This window comes from Gymnoscopelus microlampas (genome assembly GCF_963454915.1).
Source record: "Gymnoscopelus microlampas genome assembly, chromosome: 3".
In the NCBI taxonomy this organism is placed as follows: domain Eukaryota; kingdom Metazoa; phylum Chordata; class Actinopteri; order Myctophiformes; family Myctophidae; genus Gymnoscopelus; species Gymnoscopelus microlampas.
In genome coordinates, this window is record NC_139940.1 from 33,868,381 (window position 1) to 33,889,385 (window position 21,005).

The following is a 21,005-nucleotide window of genomic DNA, read 5'->3' on the forward strand; positions in this document are numbered from 1 at the left end:
TTTGATACTTTATTTATCTGGACACACACTATATCATATTACAAGATTTTGAGCAGATCTTGTGCCCTTTCATCTATCCCTCACAACTTTTGATGATGAAAGTAAAATTTATGTCAGAGACTTGAAGCTTGTGGCTTTTAGTGTGAATTCACCATAAGGGAATTTCACTCATGGAATGTTATATGAAACCTTAGTGCATTCATGTAAGCTTTCTGATCCATTTTGTTTTAGGAAAATGTGCTGTGGACTTGAGGGTTCAGTTTCACGACAGATGTTTTTTAAAAGGGATATTTCAGTTTCAAACATGTTTGGGGTCATTTTAACGTCTACTATGAACACCCCAGACAGTTTTTAAGTTGCTTGATTCTGTATTCAGATATTTCATATTCATTTTATCAGACACGCCCCCTTCATATCCAAACCCATTGTAACTTCAAACTCCATTTTAACCATGATAGATTCATCGAAAACACCCATCCTTGGTTCTTGTAACTCATAGTGCCCTCCTCATATGGGGAAATGCATACAAAACGAATACCAACCCTATTTTTATATTACAGAAGAAAGCTATAAGGATAGTAAATAGATCAGGTTATTATGAACCAACTAATAAACTCTTTATTAAGTATAATACCTTAAAATTCTATGATATAGTAGCACAGAAAACAGTTTTATTAGCTTTCAAAGCACAACAGAAACTGCTTCCAAGATGCATTCAGAATCTGTTCCAAATTAAAGAAAATCAGTATGAGCTGAGGGGTATACTTATGTTTGGAATTACTATAGCTAGAACAAATATTAAAAAGAGATGTACATCGGTTATGGCAAGAGAAATATGGAATAGTTGTGAAAATGACCTAAAGAAATGCAGTTCAATCTATAAATTCAAGAAAATGTTTAAAGATAATATAACAGATACATATAGAAAAATATTATAAACAATTACATGTTATTTTTTGTAGATGAAAAGACAAATTTTGTCTTTGTCTTTGTTTTTGTTTTGTTTTGAGTATTGATTGATGTTTTGTTATTGTTTGTTTTATAGCATTATAAGGGTAGGCATTATAAGCTACGGCTTCAGCCTACACCTTTTCGGTCCATGAATTTTATTTTTATTTTTGGAAATGTCAAACTCTGTACATGGCTAAATGACCGAAATAAAGTATTCATTCATTCATTCATTCATTTTATTTTATTTTGTTATTGGATTTTATTTTTCTCCCAAGAATAAAAAAAAAAGGAAATAGAAAAAACATGGCCCCCTCACGCATTAGGAGGCCAGTATGAGTCACCAGAACCAAGGACGGGTGTTTTCGAATGAATAAAATTGAGTTTTAAGTTACAATGGGTTTGTATAGGCAGGGGGCGTGTCTGATAAAATTAATATCAAATATCTAAATACTGAATCAAGCTACTTAAAAACTGTCCGGGGTGTTCACAAAAGCCTGAGTATACGTTAAAATGACCCCAAACATGTTTTGAAAGGGAAATATCCCTTTTAAGTTAAAGTAAGTGTAGTATTTTTTTTTGAGTAAACGTTAAATCCCTCAAGGAGATATTCACAACTATACTAAATGAAAAACAACTTGCTGAATGATTCTCTTCTGTGCTTCTCTGATAGTGTGGTATCTGCATGTGTTCCATCTCCATGTTTGAGGAACCTGTTGACATGTCTTGTGGTCACGAGTTCTGCCGAGCATGCTGGGAAGGGTGAGTTATATTCTCACATATACATCTAATTTGAGTTAGAACAACATTTCAGTTTTTACTTATTTACACAAGCCCAGTTAAAGCAACCACTCATGTCAGTCTTTGCTCACTTCTAAGTTCTAAGAATGCTCAATCATAAATGGTAATCAAATTAAATATGACCTGCAAACTAAAAGGGAAACATGTTTTTTTTTAGCAAAGGAGATGCCTGCATATCCAATCTCTCATCCAGGTGTCGGACAAACAATGATCAACAGTAAAAATATTGATAAAATCGGCACACTGGTTCTCAGCTCCACTTGTTTATTGCTGTTCTCAACTTTTCGATCTTACTCATCAGGAACTAATCTTCATCAGGAATATGGCTTTTAGGTCTCAGTATCGACTCTCAATATAGAATAGATTTTTCCATGAAATAGTTTTAAAGCATTCAAACTTTGTAACAGGAGACTTTAGAATAGTTAGAAACGGAAGTTCAATAAAGTAAAAAGTGTCTGAAATGAATTGCTTTGACACACCCGTTCCTGTGTGCTTCATTTTAATGTTGGGTGTTCAGAGACTCAATTAATATAACCTCACCTCATTCTTTTTTAAGCTGAAGTTTTTAAGATGACCTGTGTGCTCCAGCTTTTTTGTTTTTGATGCTGCTTTGGTCCATGTCTGAGAAGCACCTGCTGTCATCCCTAAAAATAGTTTTTTTGCGCATGAACTCTCATGTTTGAAAAATATAACCCCTTCGGTTACTTCATTGGGGGAAAATAAAATCTAATCATGTGGATCTTAGGATCCCCATGGGAAAGGCGTGGATCTTGGACTTCATATTATGTTCAATCTGTAATGTCCGATCTATGATGTCAGGCGACTATGACAGTGGTTCCCTTGATCTTTTCTGGATCAGGGCCGACTTGAACATTTCAAAAGCTTTCGTGCCCCGGCTGCCGTGTTAAGTGGTCAGATGGGTGGGCTGCCTGCATTTTGAGAGCATGTTTATTTTATTGATCAATCAATCCATTTGCTGCGTGTCACTCCCTGTCTCTATCCCTGTTTCCTGTCTCTCTCTACTGTGTACTATCAATACACATGGGGCCCACCGCCCACGACACTATAGATCACCAGCTCACTCGTTTCCCTTGTGTTATCAACATCGTTTCTAGGTGCGACCAAGTGGTTTATCACAGATTACGTGCTTGTTTTGTTTTTCTGTTTGCCAATATCAATCCAAGGCAATATTGTCCAACTCGACTGCCTCAAAGGGTGAAACAATATCATAACATCCAACAATGGTGATCTTTCTTCATCTTGTCTAATAAACACCCCTCTGATGTAAACATTTCCCAGCTCACAGTAAATGCCATTTCTAAAGCATTCATGCATTGCCTCCCAGGTTTCTAAATATAAAGATCCAGGAGGGTGAGGCCCATAACATCTTCTGCCCAGCCTTCGACTGCTTCCAGCTGGTCCCTGTGGAGGTTATAGAGAGCGTGGTCTCCAGGGAGATGGACAAACGCTACCTCCAGTTTGATATCAAGGTACTGCACACATGAAAATACACCTGAAAGTACAGTGTATTTTACAATGACAAAGCGGCAAGATAATTGTCTCAGATTTCAAAGTACATTTCTATGCTTCCATAAAGCATAACTTTGAAATCTGAGACAATTATCTTGCCATACAGTAGATTTCTTAAAATGTGATTTAACACCTTGTCTGTCATCAGGAAAATTACATTGAGAAGTTTTTAGCGGTGCCAACCGCTCTATATCTGACTTTGTCTGTGTGTCCGTGTGTCCGGGTGTCCGTGTGTCTGTCCGGGTGTGTGTCTGTCCCATAAACAAATATTGATGACAACATCAATACGGGGCTCACCAAAGGCACCGCTTCCTTCACACAGGGTGTGATTTTTTTTAACAGACTAGAGAGTCCGCTGCAAAGTGTTAAATAGAAGTGCTATACAATGCCAACAATGTCACTCAGCGAGACAGACAGATGTTTTCAAATTCACATAAGAACAGAGAAGAGATAATTGTACCTCTACAGAGCTATATGGATGAAAACGGACTTCTGACTGAGGAGAGCAGAAAGACCCTTGTAATTGGCTGGAAAGTAAGCTTTGTAATAGGATGGAATAGAAACAAACTAGATCTGGATTTCATTACAAGGAAAGATCGGAGTGGAATCAATTTATTTTTCCACCTGTAAAACCGCAAAAACAAATGCAGTACAACTCACAATAGGACATTTGTCTTGAGTGACACACATGTAATCTTAGTTTAAACGTACACAGCGCCCTCGTTTTTCTTTGGAGTTGACAGTTTGAACAGTAGCTGTTCTTAACTGACCATGTCTGTGACTGACAGCTTTCAAAGAAATGGACTTCACCTCTGGGTTGTCATAGAAACATTAACCTTTCCTGGCTGACGCAGGCACTGTCATCATGTACTGTAGCATGTGATTTTTCTTCTCTTACGGGTCAAAGGTTAATAACTGAGAAGCGCTTGACTGGGGCAGCATTTCATCCTGGCTTAAAATGGAAGTTTGTTTTTAGAGAGGACAAGCAGTCTGCCCTCCATTGCCGGGGTTATTGCGCTGACAAAGGGCAAAGTCACACGTTGATCATCGTCTTTCGGTACCCAGCAAATTGAACCACATGGACGCTTACAGGTCCACACTGTTAAATTCTCAGTGTTCATTTAACTCTGAGAGCGTACAGACCCGTAAGGGTCCATTTTACCCCTGGTGTTCCTGGCCCGACGTTGAGAATCAGCAAGTAATATTATTTGGTTAAATTTAAGTTTTTTTGTTTAAAATGTTAAAAGCTTTATACTCTGATATTAATACTTTCTATAGAGAGTTTGTTCAATAACAGGGGTCTCCACATCTCTCCAGCTCTTTAATAAACAGAAAATACATTTCAGGTAGATTGCCAATTTCAGCCAATCAGGAGAGACGACCCATTTATTAGCTTAAATTTCATCGTGTCCCAGTTCCAATTTTGTCTGCTCACTTTGTGCCATCAGTTCCAATGTCCCTTGTTTATACTGATTGGATACAATTGGTATCCTGACTTGGTATTCTGTTTACTAAAGAGCTGGAGAGATGGGTAGACCCCTGTTACTGAACAAACAACTCTATAGCAATGATAGCAGTATATAGAACTATATAACACTTATTTGAACCAAAAATATTGTTAACGGCACCTTTAACTACACTGATGTCGGTCCAAATCCGCCCTTCTGCAGCATGTCCATATTTGGGCATAATCCCGGTTGGCTAGCTGCCAACCTCACAATTCACTGAACCGTTTTTTTGCTGTTGAATTACAGCAGAAAATGCAGCTCGGTGGTTATTGTGCTTGACAATGTCGCTTTGTAATACGTCAATCAACGTGTTCAGGTTCCGGTACCCAGCAATGGCCAGGTTATTGCGAGGGTGAAATAGGCTCTCTCTCCCTTTCTCCAATAGGATAGCACAGGTCAACCTGGAACCAAAAAACGGAGACCCTTCCCCAAGACCCGAGTTGGATCCAAAATATTGACTTGACTTGTCCCTCGAGTACGGGTCAGAACTATTATAATTGCCACGGGTCTAAGTGAATCTGAAATAGATGGACCCATATGGACCTGCAAGGAGACATGTGTTGTAATTACGTTCTAAAATCCATATATTCTGTTCTCCTGGCTCTGAATGAGCGACATTAAACGTTTTTGAAAAAAAAACGATTTGAAACGCAGTGAATCTCAACCAGTGCAACGCAGTGTACACTGCCTGCTGAATACCAGGTTTTCTTTAGCCAGGTGAAACTCATACAAAAGTTACAGAGAAGTTGGAACGTCATGTGTGGAGCATGTTTGTGGTCGTTATCGGCAGGGGCGGTAAGAAAGTAGACGAAAATGTACTCTGTCTGCAACGCAGAACGCACTCGTCAGATTTAATGCAGCCAAGACAGTGCCTGTCTCAACTTAGCTCTGTCAGTGAGACCTCCTGATGGCCAGAGGAGGGAACACTCACTGACGGCTAGTCTTAATGCCACGGTGAATTGAGCGTATAATAATGTAGCCTGTGCAACGGGTCCAGTACAGGTCTAGAGAGCCGGTCGGACCAGGTCTAATAAATTTGAATTATCCTCGGGTACGTTTCACACCAGGTCCAATTATTTTGGACCCATGCTACCTTCTACTCTCTCCCTCTCTTTCTCGCGCTGATTGAGGTCTTCCTCTCTCCCTCCTTTCTCACTCTCTTTGGGCATAACTGCGCTTAAGCTGATAAAGGGCAGGCAGATTCGTGCCTGATAATGCGGCGTGAGGCACCAAGTTATCAGCCTGTCTGTCGTTGCTAGGCTTATTGCGTTGAGTTGTTGCTAATGTTGAGGAATCTATATGGGCATATCTTCCTGCCCGCCCACCACAACTTTATAGTAGTGTACGTTAATTAGACTAGCCTCATGATCTTTTTCAAAATGTATCTTACTTTTAAACAACAGAAAATTGGTTCCACATTAGTTTCAACAATGATTGAACACAAACATTGCCATGCACCATGGGGCACTTTAATGACTTCACGCATGAATGAATGCAACTTTGAAAAGTTTTTGGCCACAACTTCCTTACAAATAAATACATATAGTTAAAGAATGGTCTCGGTCAACTAAATCTAATTTGTATTCCAGATTGATGAATCTGAGGAGAATCTCAAGTGGCTTACACAACATAGCCTAAAATATTACAACATCCAATTTATTTCAGGAGTTTTGTTAAAGAAACAATGGGCCTCATCCACAAAACCTCTTTTATATTCTTAGATTTGTTCTTCAGAAAAGAGCCTATGAGAAACCAAACCTTGGGATTCATGAAACATGAGGAATCCATCGATGTTGTGCGTGCCCCAGGTGTACCACATGATAAATGAAAATTATTCCTAGATTGGATGCACATGCCTGATCACATTGATTTGCATAGGTAGACACCTGTCAACACCACAAATGGAATGCAGACCTACGGGTTGTGTGCAAATAAGCCAATGGCGACAAGCTGTTTAAACTCTGAAATAGAATTTGTGCTTAGCTGATAGGAAATAAATATTTCAAAAGTGTAAGTAGTGGAGAGATAAGAACAGATAAAAAAAAGAAGCCTGGCATGACATTATTACTTATCCTGTCAATGCTGACAGCAGAAAAAGGCACTGTTGTTGATGAAGTCTGTAGGTATTTTCTTTATATATCAATAAATCATTAACTACAAAGAAAGCCTATTGCTGAGTGTGCACCTATTCCAGCCTACTACTGTTCTTCTGGGTCAGCAGCAATGCTACTTAACCAAAGACACCTGCTTAATCTTAAAAAAGAAAAAGAAAACGTATCGCACAAAGTTGGCACAGTTTGTTAGTCACAGGTGGATTGCCTAGCCTGGTTCCAGACGAATCTGCCATTGCAAAACAAATTGCCCTCTGCAGATTAGGTCTGGCCCCTCTCAATAGAGATTTGATTTCTCCCCTCCTCCGAAGTTGTGAGGGACCACTCAGGGCCCAGTATGCAAATATGGGTCCGGTTTATCACCTGAGGCATTTTTTTAATTTGCCCCTCGGAAATGCAGGTTCCACACAGAGAATCCAGACTAATATCTCTGCTGTGATATTAGTCTGGCCATGCCAGGCTATGGATTGCCACAATGTCAGATTTGGATAAGAGATTGGTGTAATAATTGATGAGACTTCACTGTCGGGTGTTAATTAGATGGAAAGAATGCACAAAATTACACAAAACACAAAACATTATTTGCGGTGCATTCTTAGGCTACTGATTTCAGATCTAGCGGTGGAAAGTAACTAAGTACATTTACTTAAGTACTGTACTTAAGTACAATTTTGAGTTAATTGTACTTTACTTGAATATTTCCAATTTCTAGTACTTCTACTCCACTACACCTCGGATCCAAATATTGTACTTTTACTTCACTACATTTTATTTGAAAACTTTAGTTACTAGCTACTTTGTAGATTTTTGCGAACGCGGCTCCGCCCAAGTGGAGCCTACTATGAAACTCTGCTCGGCTTGTGCGTCTGTGTGTGTGCAGTATGTGTGCACTGCCTGCACTGCCTGTGTGCAACCGACAGAGTGCGCCAGAGTGCAGCTACAGTCAAAACACACACACACACACACACACACACACACACACACACACACACACACACACACACACAGTCCGTAAATACACAATATTTTCGAGCTGCGTTCGCTTCCAGCGTTCGCGCGTCTTACTTGTGATTATTATTACAACATCTACATTAACCACTTCAGCTCTGCATACATTTCGGCCATTTGTAAATAGCTGATCTACAAACCCACAATGCGTAATGCGAAAACCTGAAATGGGACATTCTGCATAATGAGTGCTTTTACTTTTGGTACTTTAAGTACATTTTGATGCCAATACTTTTGTACTTTTACTCAAGTAAATTTTGAATTCCGGACTTTTACTTGTAACAGAGTATTTCTATATTGCTGTATTGATACATTTACTTAAGTTAAGCAATTGAGTACTTTTTCCACCACTGTATCGAGGCCTAAATGGGAATGTGTATATAGTACCGCACATTTAGCAGAATAACTGATAGATAGACCTCTCTCCAAAATAATGAGCAAGGTGTCTCTGAAAGTTGCATAAGCTGCCATTGTGCACTCCAGGCACAATTTACATTTTGAGTGAATTATGGGTACTCAGGAAAAATGATTCAAACCACTAATTGAGAGCCGATTTTGTTGACAGGCATTTGTGGAGAACAACCCAGCCATAAGGTGGTGTCCTCGGGCAGGATGTGAAAGAGCTGTGCGTCTGAGCACCTACGGTCCTGGGGCTTCCAACTCTGACCCTCTGAGCTTTCCTCTGCTCAGGGCTCCTGCTGTGGACTGTGGCAAGGGCCACCTCTTTTGCTGGTCAGTTTCCATCATAGTTGATGTCATTAAAGATTTGCGAACATGACTGTAATTGCAGAAAAGCTGGCAGAAATTGGAAGATATTTCTCGGGGGGACCTCTGATTTTCCTCTAATCTTTGACATGCAGTACCACAGACTGGCAGCTTAATTTAATTTAATATATATATATATATATATATATATATATATATATATATATATATATATATATATATATATATATATATAGGGGCTAATTAAAAAGAACATAATAGTTTTTTATGCAGGTCACTTACCTGGACAACAGCACTAAACATTAGCCAAACCCAAATTAGCCTAATGTTCTCCTCAAATTTTCAAATATTGCCATAAAGACCAACTGAATAGCTTAGGTTATTTTGACTTAATTTGACTTAGTATTTTATGTAGAGGAGGGCAGATGCTTGCAACCCCCCCCAAAAAACATAAAATTCCCTGAATGTTTACTAAAAAGCCCTGCAGACATTCACTTTTTCTCTTTTGATTTGACTTAAAATGCTGCTACTAGCCTACATTTTATCCTGAGTTCATCTTTTTTCGAACCAGCACCTCATCACAATCACATTTGTTGCATTAAAAAAAAAGAAAATCAGATACTTCAGTCACACTAAATAAACATACAAATGCACATCAACATCTTATATGTAATGTTTTCCCCCCATGTCTGTCTGTCTGTCTGTCTGTCTTGTTAGTAGGATCTCTTAAAAAGGTTTGCATGGATTTGCACAACCCTTTGTAGAAAGGTTGGTAATGGGCCAAAGAAGAATTCATTAATTTTTCACACCTATCGGCCAAAAGGGGGTTTTGTGAGGAGTGCAGCCTGCTATCAAAAGGCACATATTCAAATTGATTTATGCAACACCACAAAAATACACACATCTATTATTGAATAGAAAGCAATACTTATTTGCCGTTACTCTCTTTTATTTTAACATAATGAAAATCTAAATTGGACTTACTGAAATGTTATGGCCACAATTTAAACTAAATCTACTCGGCGGCAACTCTCATTCCTTTTATTGATATGCTCTTCAAAAGGTAGGTTATCATTCATTCATAGCATCATATGCTAGCTATGGTTTGCTCTTGGAGTTTTCTAAGCAAAATGTTGTTGTTGGGTTAAGGTGGTAGTGGTACTTGGATGCAGAAATCCGGGAAAGGGCTACTGAAGCCAAAAAAGATTGAGAAGCACTGCTCTAACTCGATCTCTCCCTAGCCTTTCACATTCATTCCATCACCCCACCTCACCACCTTTAGTATCACATGCTTCACTGCACTGCAACCTGCTATCTGGTTCCTGCAAGCAGCCATTAGGTTCACTTGTCACTTTCACTCAAGGGTTGTCTTGACGTGACGTTCTGAAATTGTGTGTGTGTTGGGGGGGTGGTATATATGCTTACAGCATCTCGAGTGCTGTGAAATTAATGCTCACCAGTGACTCAATCTCTGTGTATATCACAAGAACAGGGTGTGAAGTTGAGAACAGTCCATTAGGAGTAAACAAAACGATGTATGATGACTATGTTATGGGAGTGTGTCTCTACCTTTTCCGTCTGTCTGTATGTTTCCCTCTTTCCTTGCCTGTCAGTCTGTCCATCTTTTTTCAACTGTGCTTAGTGTCTTCAATCTGTCTGTGTCCCTGTTTAACTGTCCCATCTGCATTGAGTTAATCTTTGTCATCTGTCTCTCTGTACATTCTCATCCATGTGAAAGTATATTTCTCTATTTGTGTTTCTGTATTTCAGGGAGTGTCATGGTGAGGCTCATGAGCCCTGTGACTGTGATATATGGAAGATGTGGCTACAGAAGGTGTCTGAGATGAAACCTGGAGAATGTGAGTAGCTACTTGACCAGTCTAGACTTGGCCAATGTTCATTACCATGTGTTAAGATGTTGGCCTCTACTTTGAGGCTGGTAAACTTTAATGTTTATCAGCAGCACAATCGATTTGTGTTTGCAAGTTTGACCCAGCAGTGGCACTAAAGGGTCTAATGAAAAGGGACAACCCGCCACAAGAACACTGGCATTGATTTAATTTTATTCTCTGGCTGTGTGCCCCATCCAGTCTACGCTGTTCTTCAAATAAAGGGGAATAGGGACATAATATTTGTTTGCCTGTTATGGCAGTCATGAGTAATACATTAGTCAAACTTGCGAATTGTCAGCGGAATATTGCTGACACAGCCACCTCAAGAACGCCACACCCATGGCAACGGCTTAGTCTAACAATACTTGGGGCTCTTAATCCTCTGCACTGATGGGATATTGTGTTATTGCCTGCGGGGAACTGTACTGTCTTCAGAAACGACACTGCCAAGTATCATATGATACATTTTTAAATGTTTTGGAATTTTGAAGAGTGTTTACTGTTTTGTGCAGCATTTATTAGAATACCTATACTGCCCTACAATGCTTAAAGGACGACTTCACTCATTTTCAACCTATCTTCATATAATTGGTCCTCACTAATGCTCATGATAATATGGTACCATTTTTGTCTACTCAGTCTGTGTCAGAGTAGGTCTGAAAATAAACCCTGCCTAACAATTTCACTAGCGGGTTTCTGAACTGTCCACAGCCCTCCTTTTACAATTACAATTTTTACAATTATTTTTCAATTTTATCATGAGCATTAGTGAGGACCAATTATATGAAGATAAGTTGAAAATCGGCGAAGTCGTCCTTTTAAGTTCAGTAACTACATTTTTGGGTCAAAGTTCAAATCAGCATTCGTGATTTGGGGCGATAACAATTACTTCAACAGTGCAGTATCACTTATAACCCATTTGGCTGGCCATTTGAAACACTAACCACATGAACCCTAGCATCTCTATCAGGGGCTGTGAAAATGGCATACAAGGTGCAGGTTGCGACATTACCTTTTTCTTTGCTCTATTTTGGCCCTTGTTTAGTATTCCATATCCAATGACTTATTCATTGATTTGATCCATCAGAACAATGGCTAATTCAAGAGAATACACACCAATAATCACCAACTGTGGATTCACAGGGAGAGGTTGTTTTGTTTCACTCAATGTCCCTGTCCCTTCCTCATTGCATAATGCTGCATTTAGTAAGATTCTGATTGGTGTTCGCTGGGTGACGTTGCACCCCATCTGAATTGCACTGTGTCTGTTGTGTTTACAGGAAGTGGGAATTTGAAAGTTGAAAGTGGTAAAACTCCATATTAATGCTTTAGAGATATGCAGAGTGCAAAAAACACCAGGATGTTCATGTTTAAGTTTCAAAAACATATCCACACAAACAAAACATGTTTTTTAGTGGAGTGGACCTTAAGTGACCATTTTTATCAGTTTGATGCTTTGTGTAGTAACTGCTCTTAGGCTTTGTAGGGCAGTATAGTAATCTGTCCTTTTTGTCTCTCAGTCCAAAACAAATATTCTTCTTCTTCTTCTGATCACTAGGACGGCGCCCTTTCTGACCTGTCAGTGCTATAGTGTTTTTGGAAAGCTTTATTCAATCTTATCTGACCCATTTCATGCAGTTAGCCAGCCAGTCAGTCAGCCAGAGATAAGTCGTAATGAAAAATTGAGATGAAAAGGAAATGCATCTTCCTCGACATGCTGTCAACTTCCTTGTCTGGATTTGTGGGCTGTGTATCAAGTGCTATGACTGATGCTGAGCTAAATTGTTTGGCATTCACCCTAATTTGGCCGGTAATTACAAACAGATTAGAGCTAAGCTGATTAAAATACAGTTTGTGGATGATAAATTATTAATTTAGATGAACAGCTCACACACTGACATTGTGCAATGTTTAGAAGCCTTAGTAGGACTGGAGGCAATCTAATGGGTGATGAAGATGGCCCCCAAATCGCCAGTTTGCAGCTGTGATAGAGACTGAGATAAAAGCAATTATTTTGTTTTGAATTTCCCCAGATTCTGTTTTATCTAGGCATTGCAAATGGCACATCAGAGGTGCATTGGCAACAGCCAATTATTCTGTATGTGTGTGTCCGTCTGTCTGTTCGTGTGTGTTTGTGTTTCTGTGTGTGCATCTGTGTGGTGTGTTTGTGTGCAGTTGTGTGTGTGCGTGTGTGTTTTCTTTTTTATATCAGTGTGTGCATGCATTCACGTCTGCGTGGGCTCATAGGCATCTTGGGAGGCGTTAGAAAAACTTATAAGCAATACACATTAGTCAGCCAGGACAATTTCCCACTCGGTGCAATAGTCTGTTTATGGGACAGTATAATAGCCATTCTCATTCTGTCTCATTATGCTTTTATTTGTTCCATTTCCCTCCCCCTCCTTCTCTTAAAGTGGCCGGAGTGAGTGAAGCTTATGAGGACGCAGCCAACTGCTTGTGGTTGCTCTCCAACGCCAAGCCTTGTGCCAACTGCAAGTCCCCAATACAGAAGAATGAGGGTTGTAACCACATGCAGTGTGCTAAGGTAAAGGAGGCTGGGATGACACACACACACACACACACACACACACACACACACACATTGTTTTAAGAGCCCACCAACAACGATAACAATGACTATGAATATATTGTTTAAGAAATCTTCATAACCCAAGTGGATGGCGGAATCCACACAACTATGACAACAACGACAACGATGACGAACGATATTGTTGGGATCACGTTCGGAGAGATTTGATGAATGATAGAAAGACAGCCCATCAAAATCCATTAGAATTTACAGGGCGTTCCGCTCAACACATCACGTTCCACATGTTTACAGAACATTATAGTTCATCACTGTGGGTGCTGCTTACATCCTTAGTTATCATTCTTTGTGTGGACGGCCCTTTACTCTGATAGGCTGTTACATTTGCCAGGGTAGATAAGCAAGCTATGCCCCGGACCCCCTAACAGGGGTTTGATATCGGAACTTGTCACCTTTTTCACCCCTCATGTGTTTGCACAGCTGAGCTTTGTTCAAGACTAAACTCCGGGTTTTCTCCTTTGACTTTGATGGGATAACCACACTTAAACCCTATACTTAGTTGACTAGATTCCCAAAGGCTATATATTCAGGTCAACTCGGGAGCCATCAATTCCGATCTGCCTGGTAAACTCTTAGTATTCAGTTAGCCTATCAAACAGTTGCTAAAAGCTGACTTAAGACACCTAGGACTGAATTGAATGTACATGGACATTTGGGGTGTTTTGGGGTGTGTTGTCAAGTTTATAAATGTGTATTCTGGTATTGATCAAAAGTCGACGAATTTGCATGTCTGTGATTGGCTCGTTCCGGTACATGCCATAAGCTGGAGGGACAGGAGCATTGTAATTGGCTTGCCTGGCTGGACACTTATCCCATAGCCTGGAATGGACCATGTGATTATCCTACTATAATTCTAGTAACCTCTGTGCGTTTGTAGTGGTGGTGTAGTGGTGGTGAAGACACCCGGTTCTCCTCACTGGCTGGAGCAATTGCTCTGATTTTGCACACAGCCATTGACCATTACCATCTGAACACAACTGTGAAGCCCGTTTTTCAATTTCATCAAATCTCAGCTTCTTATTAGCGTTTTTGTGTCAAACACTGTCGCCATGGTTACGGGGCTGCCCAGCTATGGGACGAACTGCCTCCCGGGTTGCCAGATCATGTGCGCATATCCCCCCACGGCTGCGCTGCGCCGACCGGGTATGGTCTAGTAAATTCATAACAATGACATTGTTGTTATTGCTGGGTTTGAAAAATACGCAAGAAATGTGACGATAATCGGCATAGTAGTATGCACAATTAGCTGTGGAGGGACACGGGTGAACACCTGATCTCCTAGCACAGATGATGATACACCCAACCTAAAGGCTTTACTATATTGTTAAAATATTGTTATTTTTAAATTATTGTTGGCACTATTTGTGCTATATTGTTATGTGTTTTCTGTGGAACAGACTATGAAGCTGAATATCCCTGTGGGACAATAAAGACTAGTAGTATTTAAAACACAGCATTTGCAGTTCAGCATTAGCAGTTCAAACAATTTAAAATCTTTAACAAGCTGGCTATAACATTGGAAGTTAGGAAACAATAAATCATTCAATATTTCAGACAGTCTGTCTGCCAGTCGGTCAGCAGACTCTGTGGGATTGACTGAGATTGATGAGAAGGAGGGAGTCTGTCAGAAATGTAGGATGATGGAAAGATAGAAAGAAGAAAGAGATGTGGAAGAACGACATTCAGAAGGGCAGTGGCAAAGAGAGGGAGAGACTGCCTGGGTACTGCCGTCTGAGCTCCTCCATCGCTGGAGGGCAGGCTTGTTGTACAGCATAGCGTAGTGGAGCTGCTGGGCTGCTCATCTATGTCCCTATGACAGCCTCACTGCTGTCCTAGTTTTGGCTAAAGAGACTGACCAGAGACAAGAGATTAGCTTGGGAGGAATAGAGCAACGTTTCACAAGTTGAGAGGCCATCCAGGGCCCAGCCTCTTGACCTGTTATTATCTGGTAAGAAATGACTTTCCCCCAGTTGCTTAGAAACACTCGCCTTGCTGTTGCCATGGGATGTCTCTTTCTCTCTATGCTGCCATTACCCTCCCTCTGTTGTGGCCCTCTCTCTACGGTATCTCTATATCACTCTCTCAATATCACTCTCTCTCTCCTTCCCTCCCTACTCTCGTTCTGTCCCTCCTGCCCTCCAGCTGTACCATATTGATTTTCTGAAGTGTCATGTAAGCACAGTGTCTCCAGGACAGTGGCGGTCTTGTGGCCGTTAGGGCTTTTTGTGTTTATGTACTCCGGCTACCTTGTCATCCACAGAGATGTGTTTGTGTCACGGCCAGAGTCATATCACTCACGGATTGGAGTGGTTGGTTGTAGTGTTTTGTTTTGCTACAAAGGCCTGTGGGATTTGGTGATCTTTAGCTGCAGTCTGAGGTGCCTTCTAGTGGCAGTGGGTCTAAACAATAGCCTGTGAGTGTGATTTATTTTAAACATTGTCATTTCAATTGGTTTTCACAGTAGTTAATAAAAACATGCAAATTTAAGCTTCTCTCTTCAGAATGATTGAATTGGTCAAAAATCTTTTCTTCAATCATATGGGAGTAAAACATTTCCTCAGTTTAGACAAATAAACCTAATCAAAGTGAGTTTAGGGAGATTGGGACATCATAGATGTCACTATACATTGAACCTGCTCTGGGGTCTTCTTATAGTAGTCTTGTGTAAAGGCCTGACAATGTCTAAGTAAAGGGCGCATACACTGTGTGGACAGGCATCGTTTGCCTTTTCATAGTCCAGTCATGATAAGGCTTACCGGTTTCAACATGGTCTTGATCAATCTCCAACTTTGGCCGTTTGTAAAAGCACGATTTCCCATAGATTGCAACAAATGCAATGGATTCCTTTTCAGGACACCAATCGTGTTCTCACATTACATATCAATTATTATTATGATCTTTTATTTTTGAGAAACTGCAATTTAAAAGCTAAAGACGGAACAGCTGAAACAGCTTTGCACTGTGATAGTGCATGTCGATGTGAAACAGTTTCATGGTGAGCTATGCTGGTATGAGAAAGCTATGTATGTGCGGTCACAAAAATGTAGCTTTGCGCAGACATACCTAGGCCGACATATGCTGAAGTCCGCTATTGCGTTGTTTTAGTCCGTGCAGACCCCAATGGAGTCTGGTCCGTGTATGCTACATCTGGACTATAAATTGTCTTTAACGTCTTAGCCCAAATGCCCAATACTTTGACACCTCTGCCAATGGAGTTGGACCGCATTTATGTCTTTCTGTTAGAAGAGAATCTCCAAAATTTATGATTGGATTTGTATGGGTCATGGTCCATGGAAGTACTGATTGATGTCTTTGCACAAATTGGCCAAAGGGAGGTTTGGTGGTAGGCATGGCTTCTCACAAGTTTTTTTAACTTATGAATGGATTCATGTAACACCATGAAACATTGTGTGCCTATCAGTATGAATAAGAGGCTACCCCTTCGTCATTGGCCCAATCAAACAAAATGGGGATGCTGTAGAGTTAATTCTCAGTCTCTGAATAAATATAGTGCTGACCTACTGTATCTGACTTGTGGAAATTACCTATCTTGGCAACTGCATAGCGTTGATGAAGTATACACTATATACTAGAGTGCAATATTTAATCTAGTTGTTATATTTATCTGTATTCCAATGTGCTCCCCTGTTGTCTCTGTGACAGTAATAATATATGTTTGAACTTTGTTCCTTATTGGATACTCAAATCATGGCTGCGCTCAAGTTTTCATTAGGCTGTCTGGCCATCTCTACTATGTTGGAGATGTGGTGTTTTCAGTACCACAGCTGACCAATGCTGTGTACTCATTGCTGTGTACTATCCCTGTTCCTCGTAGTGCAAATATGACTTCTGCTGGATTTGTCTGGAGGAGTGGAAGAAGCACAGCTCCTCGACTGGAGGCTACTACCGCTGTACTCGCTATGAAGTCATCCAACAAGTGGAGGAGCAGTCCAAAGAGATGACTGTGGAGGTAAAACACACACACACACACACACACACACACACACACACACACACACACACACACACACACACACACACACACACACACACACACACACACACACATATTCTTACAAATTATACACAGAAATAGAAATGACAGCTTTTTGTGGTACAAAGTTATTCAGTAAAGGGTAGAAGTATAAAGAGATGACTGAATGTCCGGGAAAAAATATAATATTGTATATTAGGACTGCTGCAACTATCGATTCTCTTTTTGGTGATTATTCTGTCGATTTACTTTTGAGATTAATCAAATAATTGAGACGTTCTTTTTATAAAAAAGAAATACTTCAATCAGCATTCAATTGTAATTAATATTTTATACTGTCTGTAATCATGATTTTATCCGTCTGTAGTTGTATACATTATTCTCTACAATGAGGCCATTGACAAATATTGGGGGAATAAAATAAAATAAATCAAAGACAATAATGGTTGTAACAGTGAAAACACATGGTAGTATACATAAAAGCAATAAAGTAATAGTTATCAGTGACTTCAAATTAAAATGTGGGGTAAGTTAAAGGTAGGGTAAGTGATTTGCAATTATTCAAATAATTGCAAAATGGGTCTATGTTCTGATAGTGCTTGTTACTAAGCATGTGTCCTGTCCATATAAAGAGTCTCCTTGTCTCTCCAGCTCTTTATAAAACAGAAAATGCATTTTCGTTTCAGTTTCAGTTTCATTTCCAATTTGATCCAATAAGGATAGAGAACTCAATCAGGATATAGATTAAACAAGTGAAATTGGAAGTGATGACACTAAGAAAGGAGCAGGCAAAATTGGAACTGGAACACTATAAAAATGAAGCTTAAAAATGGGTACTTTCTCCTGATTGGCTGAGATTTTGACACCTACCAGAAAATGTATTTTCTGTTTATTAAAGAGCTGGAGAGACGGGGAGACTCCTGTTACTGAACAAACACTCTATAGCAATGATTACTATAAGAATATAGTGCTTTAACCTTTTAACAAAATACTTTTTTGTATTGTTTTAACCCCAAAAATATCACTTACCCTACCTTTAAAACAAACTACAAAATCAGCCTTTACTAGGATTTCATCCACCTAACACACATAACATGGCGTGGTGTATTCGCTGTTCACCACAGAGCCATCCATAATCAATTCTTTCTACATACTGTGTGTTGAATGTGAACAGAAGTTCAGCTGCAGTGCTGGCTCGCATGCCTCTGAATTATAAGTGGTGATTTTACCTGTGGCAGCCCGGTGTATTTCTTTGTCCGCCCTCTCAACCAAAAGTACATGCCCTTTTCTCTGCGGGGTGAAATTCTTTTTTGTGCAAGCTCCATCAGTCATAGTTTTCAGGAAAGGCGGGGGGACAGAGAGAGAAAGAGCACAGGAAAGAAACAGTTCAAAAGAGATGTACATATAGCATAAAAAAGTAGCAGGTATGTACATGAGGTTAGACAGAAGGTTGAAAACCTCGCAGATATGTACACTTATTGACTCGTCTGGTTGTCTTGTCTCTATGTCGCAGGCGGACAAGAAGCACAAGAGCTTTCAGGAGCTCGACCGATTTATGCACTACTACTCCCGCTTCAAGAACCATGAGCACAGCTATCAGGTAAGCAGGGCCCATGATGCCTGCTTTACATAGTCTATTAACAAAGAGGCTCTGCTGCTTATGACAGGAACACATTACAACTTGGATGTTGTGTTCCTGCTTCAGCTGGTGCCTTCATGTTAACGCCACGAGATTATGGTGAAAATGGTAATCCTGAAGAATTTGCACAATATTGTAAAGATTATAAATCGCTATCACTGATAATGATAATCTTTGGTGAAAAATATATATTTCAGCATTTTACTGATGCTATTGTTGCTCATTGTTTTTATCAGTGTAATAATTTAGGTATAAGGTGTGTTTAATGAAAGTTTATTTGCTTTCTTTCTTTCATGAACAATACAAATAAAACATCAATTGCCATCCTCATACCAGCTGGAACAGCGCCTATTGAAAACAGCCAAAGAGAAGATGGAACAGCTGAGCCGGGCCCTGAATGGAAGTGAGTCTACAGCCTGTGTCAATCTGTGTGTCCGTGACATTTTCACATATTTCAGTCCATGCAAGAGCCAACCCCTTAAAACTGTGCATATTGTGACATGTTTTGTGTTACCAGGCTTTGCTCTGATGTACAGTGTTCACTATAAAATTTAAGTTGAGATTCTAACATTTCTGATTATATTTAATATATCGATTTAAAAACGGGAAAAACACACTACGTACTAGCTAACAGTAGTGGAAAATATCTTAGGATGACCATTTCTAAGTATACCAAACCTGTGCCCGTTGGAGACTTGTCTACTTGGAACGATGCAAATTGCAAAGGCATGCCCACCCGGTTATGCAATACCCCTTGTACCCGTTGTACCCGACTGTCTGTGTCCCTTTTATGCCCCATATGTAGAGATCTCTGTATCGGCCTGAATATACTGATGTAATCGGTATATTCCCATATATGGGTATACCCATATAAGGGCATATCGGTTGGATCGGAGGTTCTGGACAACTGGATCTCCATATATGCCTATATATGGGCATATCAGTTGGATCGGTGATTTTGGACATCCGCTTATCCGAACGACTTGACAGCGGGCACCGCATTCTCTCAAGTCCTCGCCGATGTGCGCGCCAAGTTTGAAGTCGGTCGTTCCCATATTTGCGCATGACCATATATATGGGCAACGCAGTTGGATCTGCCTATCTGACTGACACAACGCCGGGATTCTCAACTCCCTCGGGTCGTGTGCCGAATTTGAATTTGGTCAGTCGGATGGTTCTCGCGATCCATGAATTACAGACGTACATACGTACAGAGATTCTGTTCTTTTATTTTAAGATATATTTATGTATGTAACTATGTATTTTATGTATTTGCATTCCCGTGTTGAAAATGGAGAGAAAATATTTTCATGACAATGACCTGATGATCCCCATAAAGACTCAACTTTTCACCTTTGTATTTACTAAAGAATGAAACTCATAGTATAGCACTGGCCAGATCAGTCAGTAGATGGTCTTCCCTTAGGCTAGACATTTGTGATGTGATCGAAAAGAACAGGATGCATGATATATTCAACACTGTGGACCCCTTCTTTATATATTATACTAAATGATGTTTCACCATGCAGCTGCCTGTTCATCCCTTTATACTGATCTATTAAAATGCGTAACCTCTGGAGGTTGGCACAGGGCTTTATTTCAATAACGTGTGTGGGGGTGGAGGGTAGTGGAAAAGGCTTTAATGTTTGTAATTCAACTGATCTGTTTCTTTCTCTTAACCCCCTCATCTCTCTGCCCCACCCACCCACCCAACCTATTTCCTCTCGTTTCCTACCTAGGGGAAGGAGGCCCACCTGACACTACATTCATCGAAGACGCTGTCCTCGAGTTGCTGAAGACTCGCCGCATCCTCAAGTGCTCTTATCCTTATGGGTTCTTTCTGGAACCTAAAAGCACAAAGAAAGAGATCTACGAGCTTATGCAGGTGCTGGACCTGCTCCCAGATACAAAGATGTAAAGAATTCACAGCAGGCAGTCCTGTATGAATCATTAGAGATAAGGGACCAAAGTATTGTGCTCGCCAATTTTCCCATTGTGACCCAGTTCTAAATGCAGATATGCCAGCTTTTAGTCAAATATATAATATATTGGATTTTTATAGCAGCCGGTATTAACACATCATGCATGCCGCTGCTGTCTTATGTGTTAGGTAGATGCGTTGGGTTTAGAAATGAATAAAGGGTTTGTAAAATAATTTACTGCCTAAATTGAGAAACTCTGAATTACCTTTTCGAACAAATAGAACATTTCAATATTAACAATCAACTTCTCATCGCTTC

The 21,005-nt window shown here is 40.1% G+C and overlaps 1 protein-coding gene across 5 annotated transcripts in view; it reads left to right on the forward strand.

The window, feature by feature from the left end:
• LOC311040091 (ankyrin repeat and IBR domain-containing protein 1-like) overlaps positions 1 to 21,005 on the forward strand; it is a 48,454-nt gene that overhangs the window by 13,855 nt on the left and 13,594 nt on the right. For all 5 annotated transcript variants that reach the window (XM_084050163.1, XM_084050166.1, XM_084050164.1 and 2 more), the window contains 9 exons: positions 1,622 to 1,710; positions 3,095 to 3,239; positions 8,472 to 8,638; positions 10,403 to 10,491; positions 12,939 to 13,069; positions 16,968 to 17,102; positions 18,640 to 18,726; positions 19,102 to 19,168; positions 20,505 to 20,650. In XM_084050163.1, the coding sequence (XP_083906289.1) occupies positions 1,622 to 1,710; positions 3,095 to 3,239; positions 8,472 to 8,638; positions 10,403 to 10,491; positions 12,939 to 13,069; positions 16,968 to 17,102; positions 18,640 to 18,726; positions 19,102 to 19,168; positions 20,505 to 20,650 (1,056 nt within the window). The remainder of the gene's footprint in view (positions 1 to 1,621; positions 1,711 to 3,094; positions 3,240 to 8,471; positions 8,639 to 10,402; positions 10,492 to 12,938; positions 13,070 to 16,967; positions 17,103 to 18,639; positions 18,727 to 19,101; positions 19,169 to 20,504; positions 20,651 to 21,005) is intronic.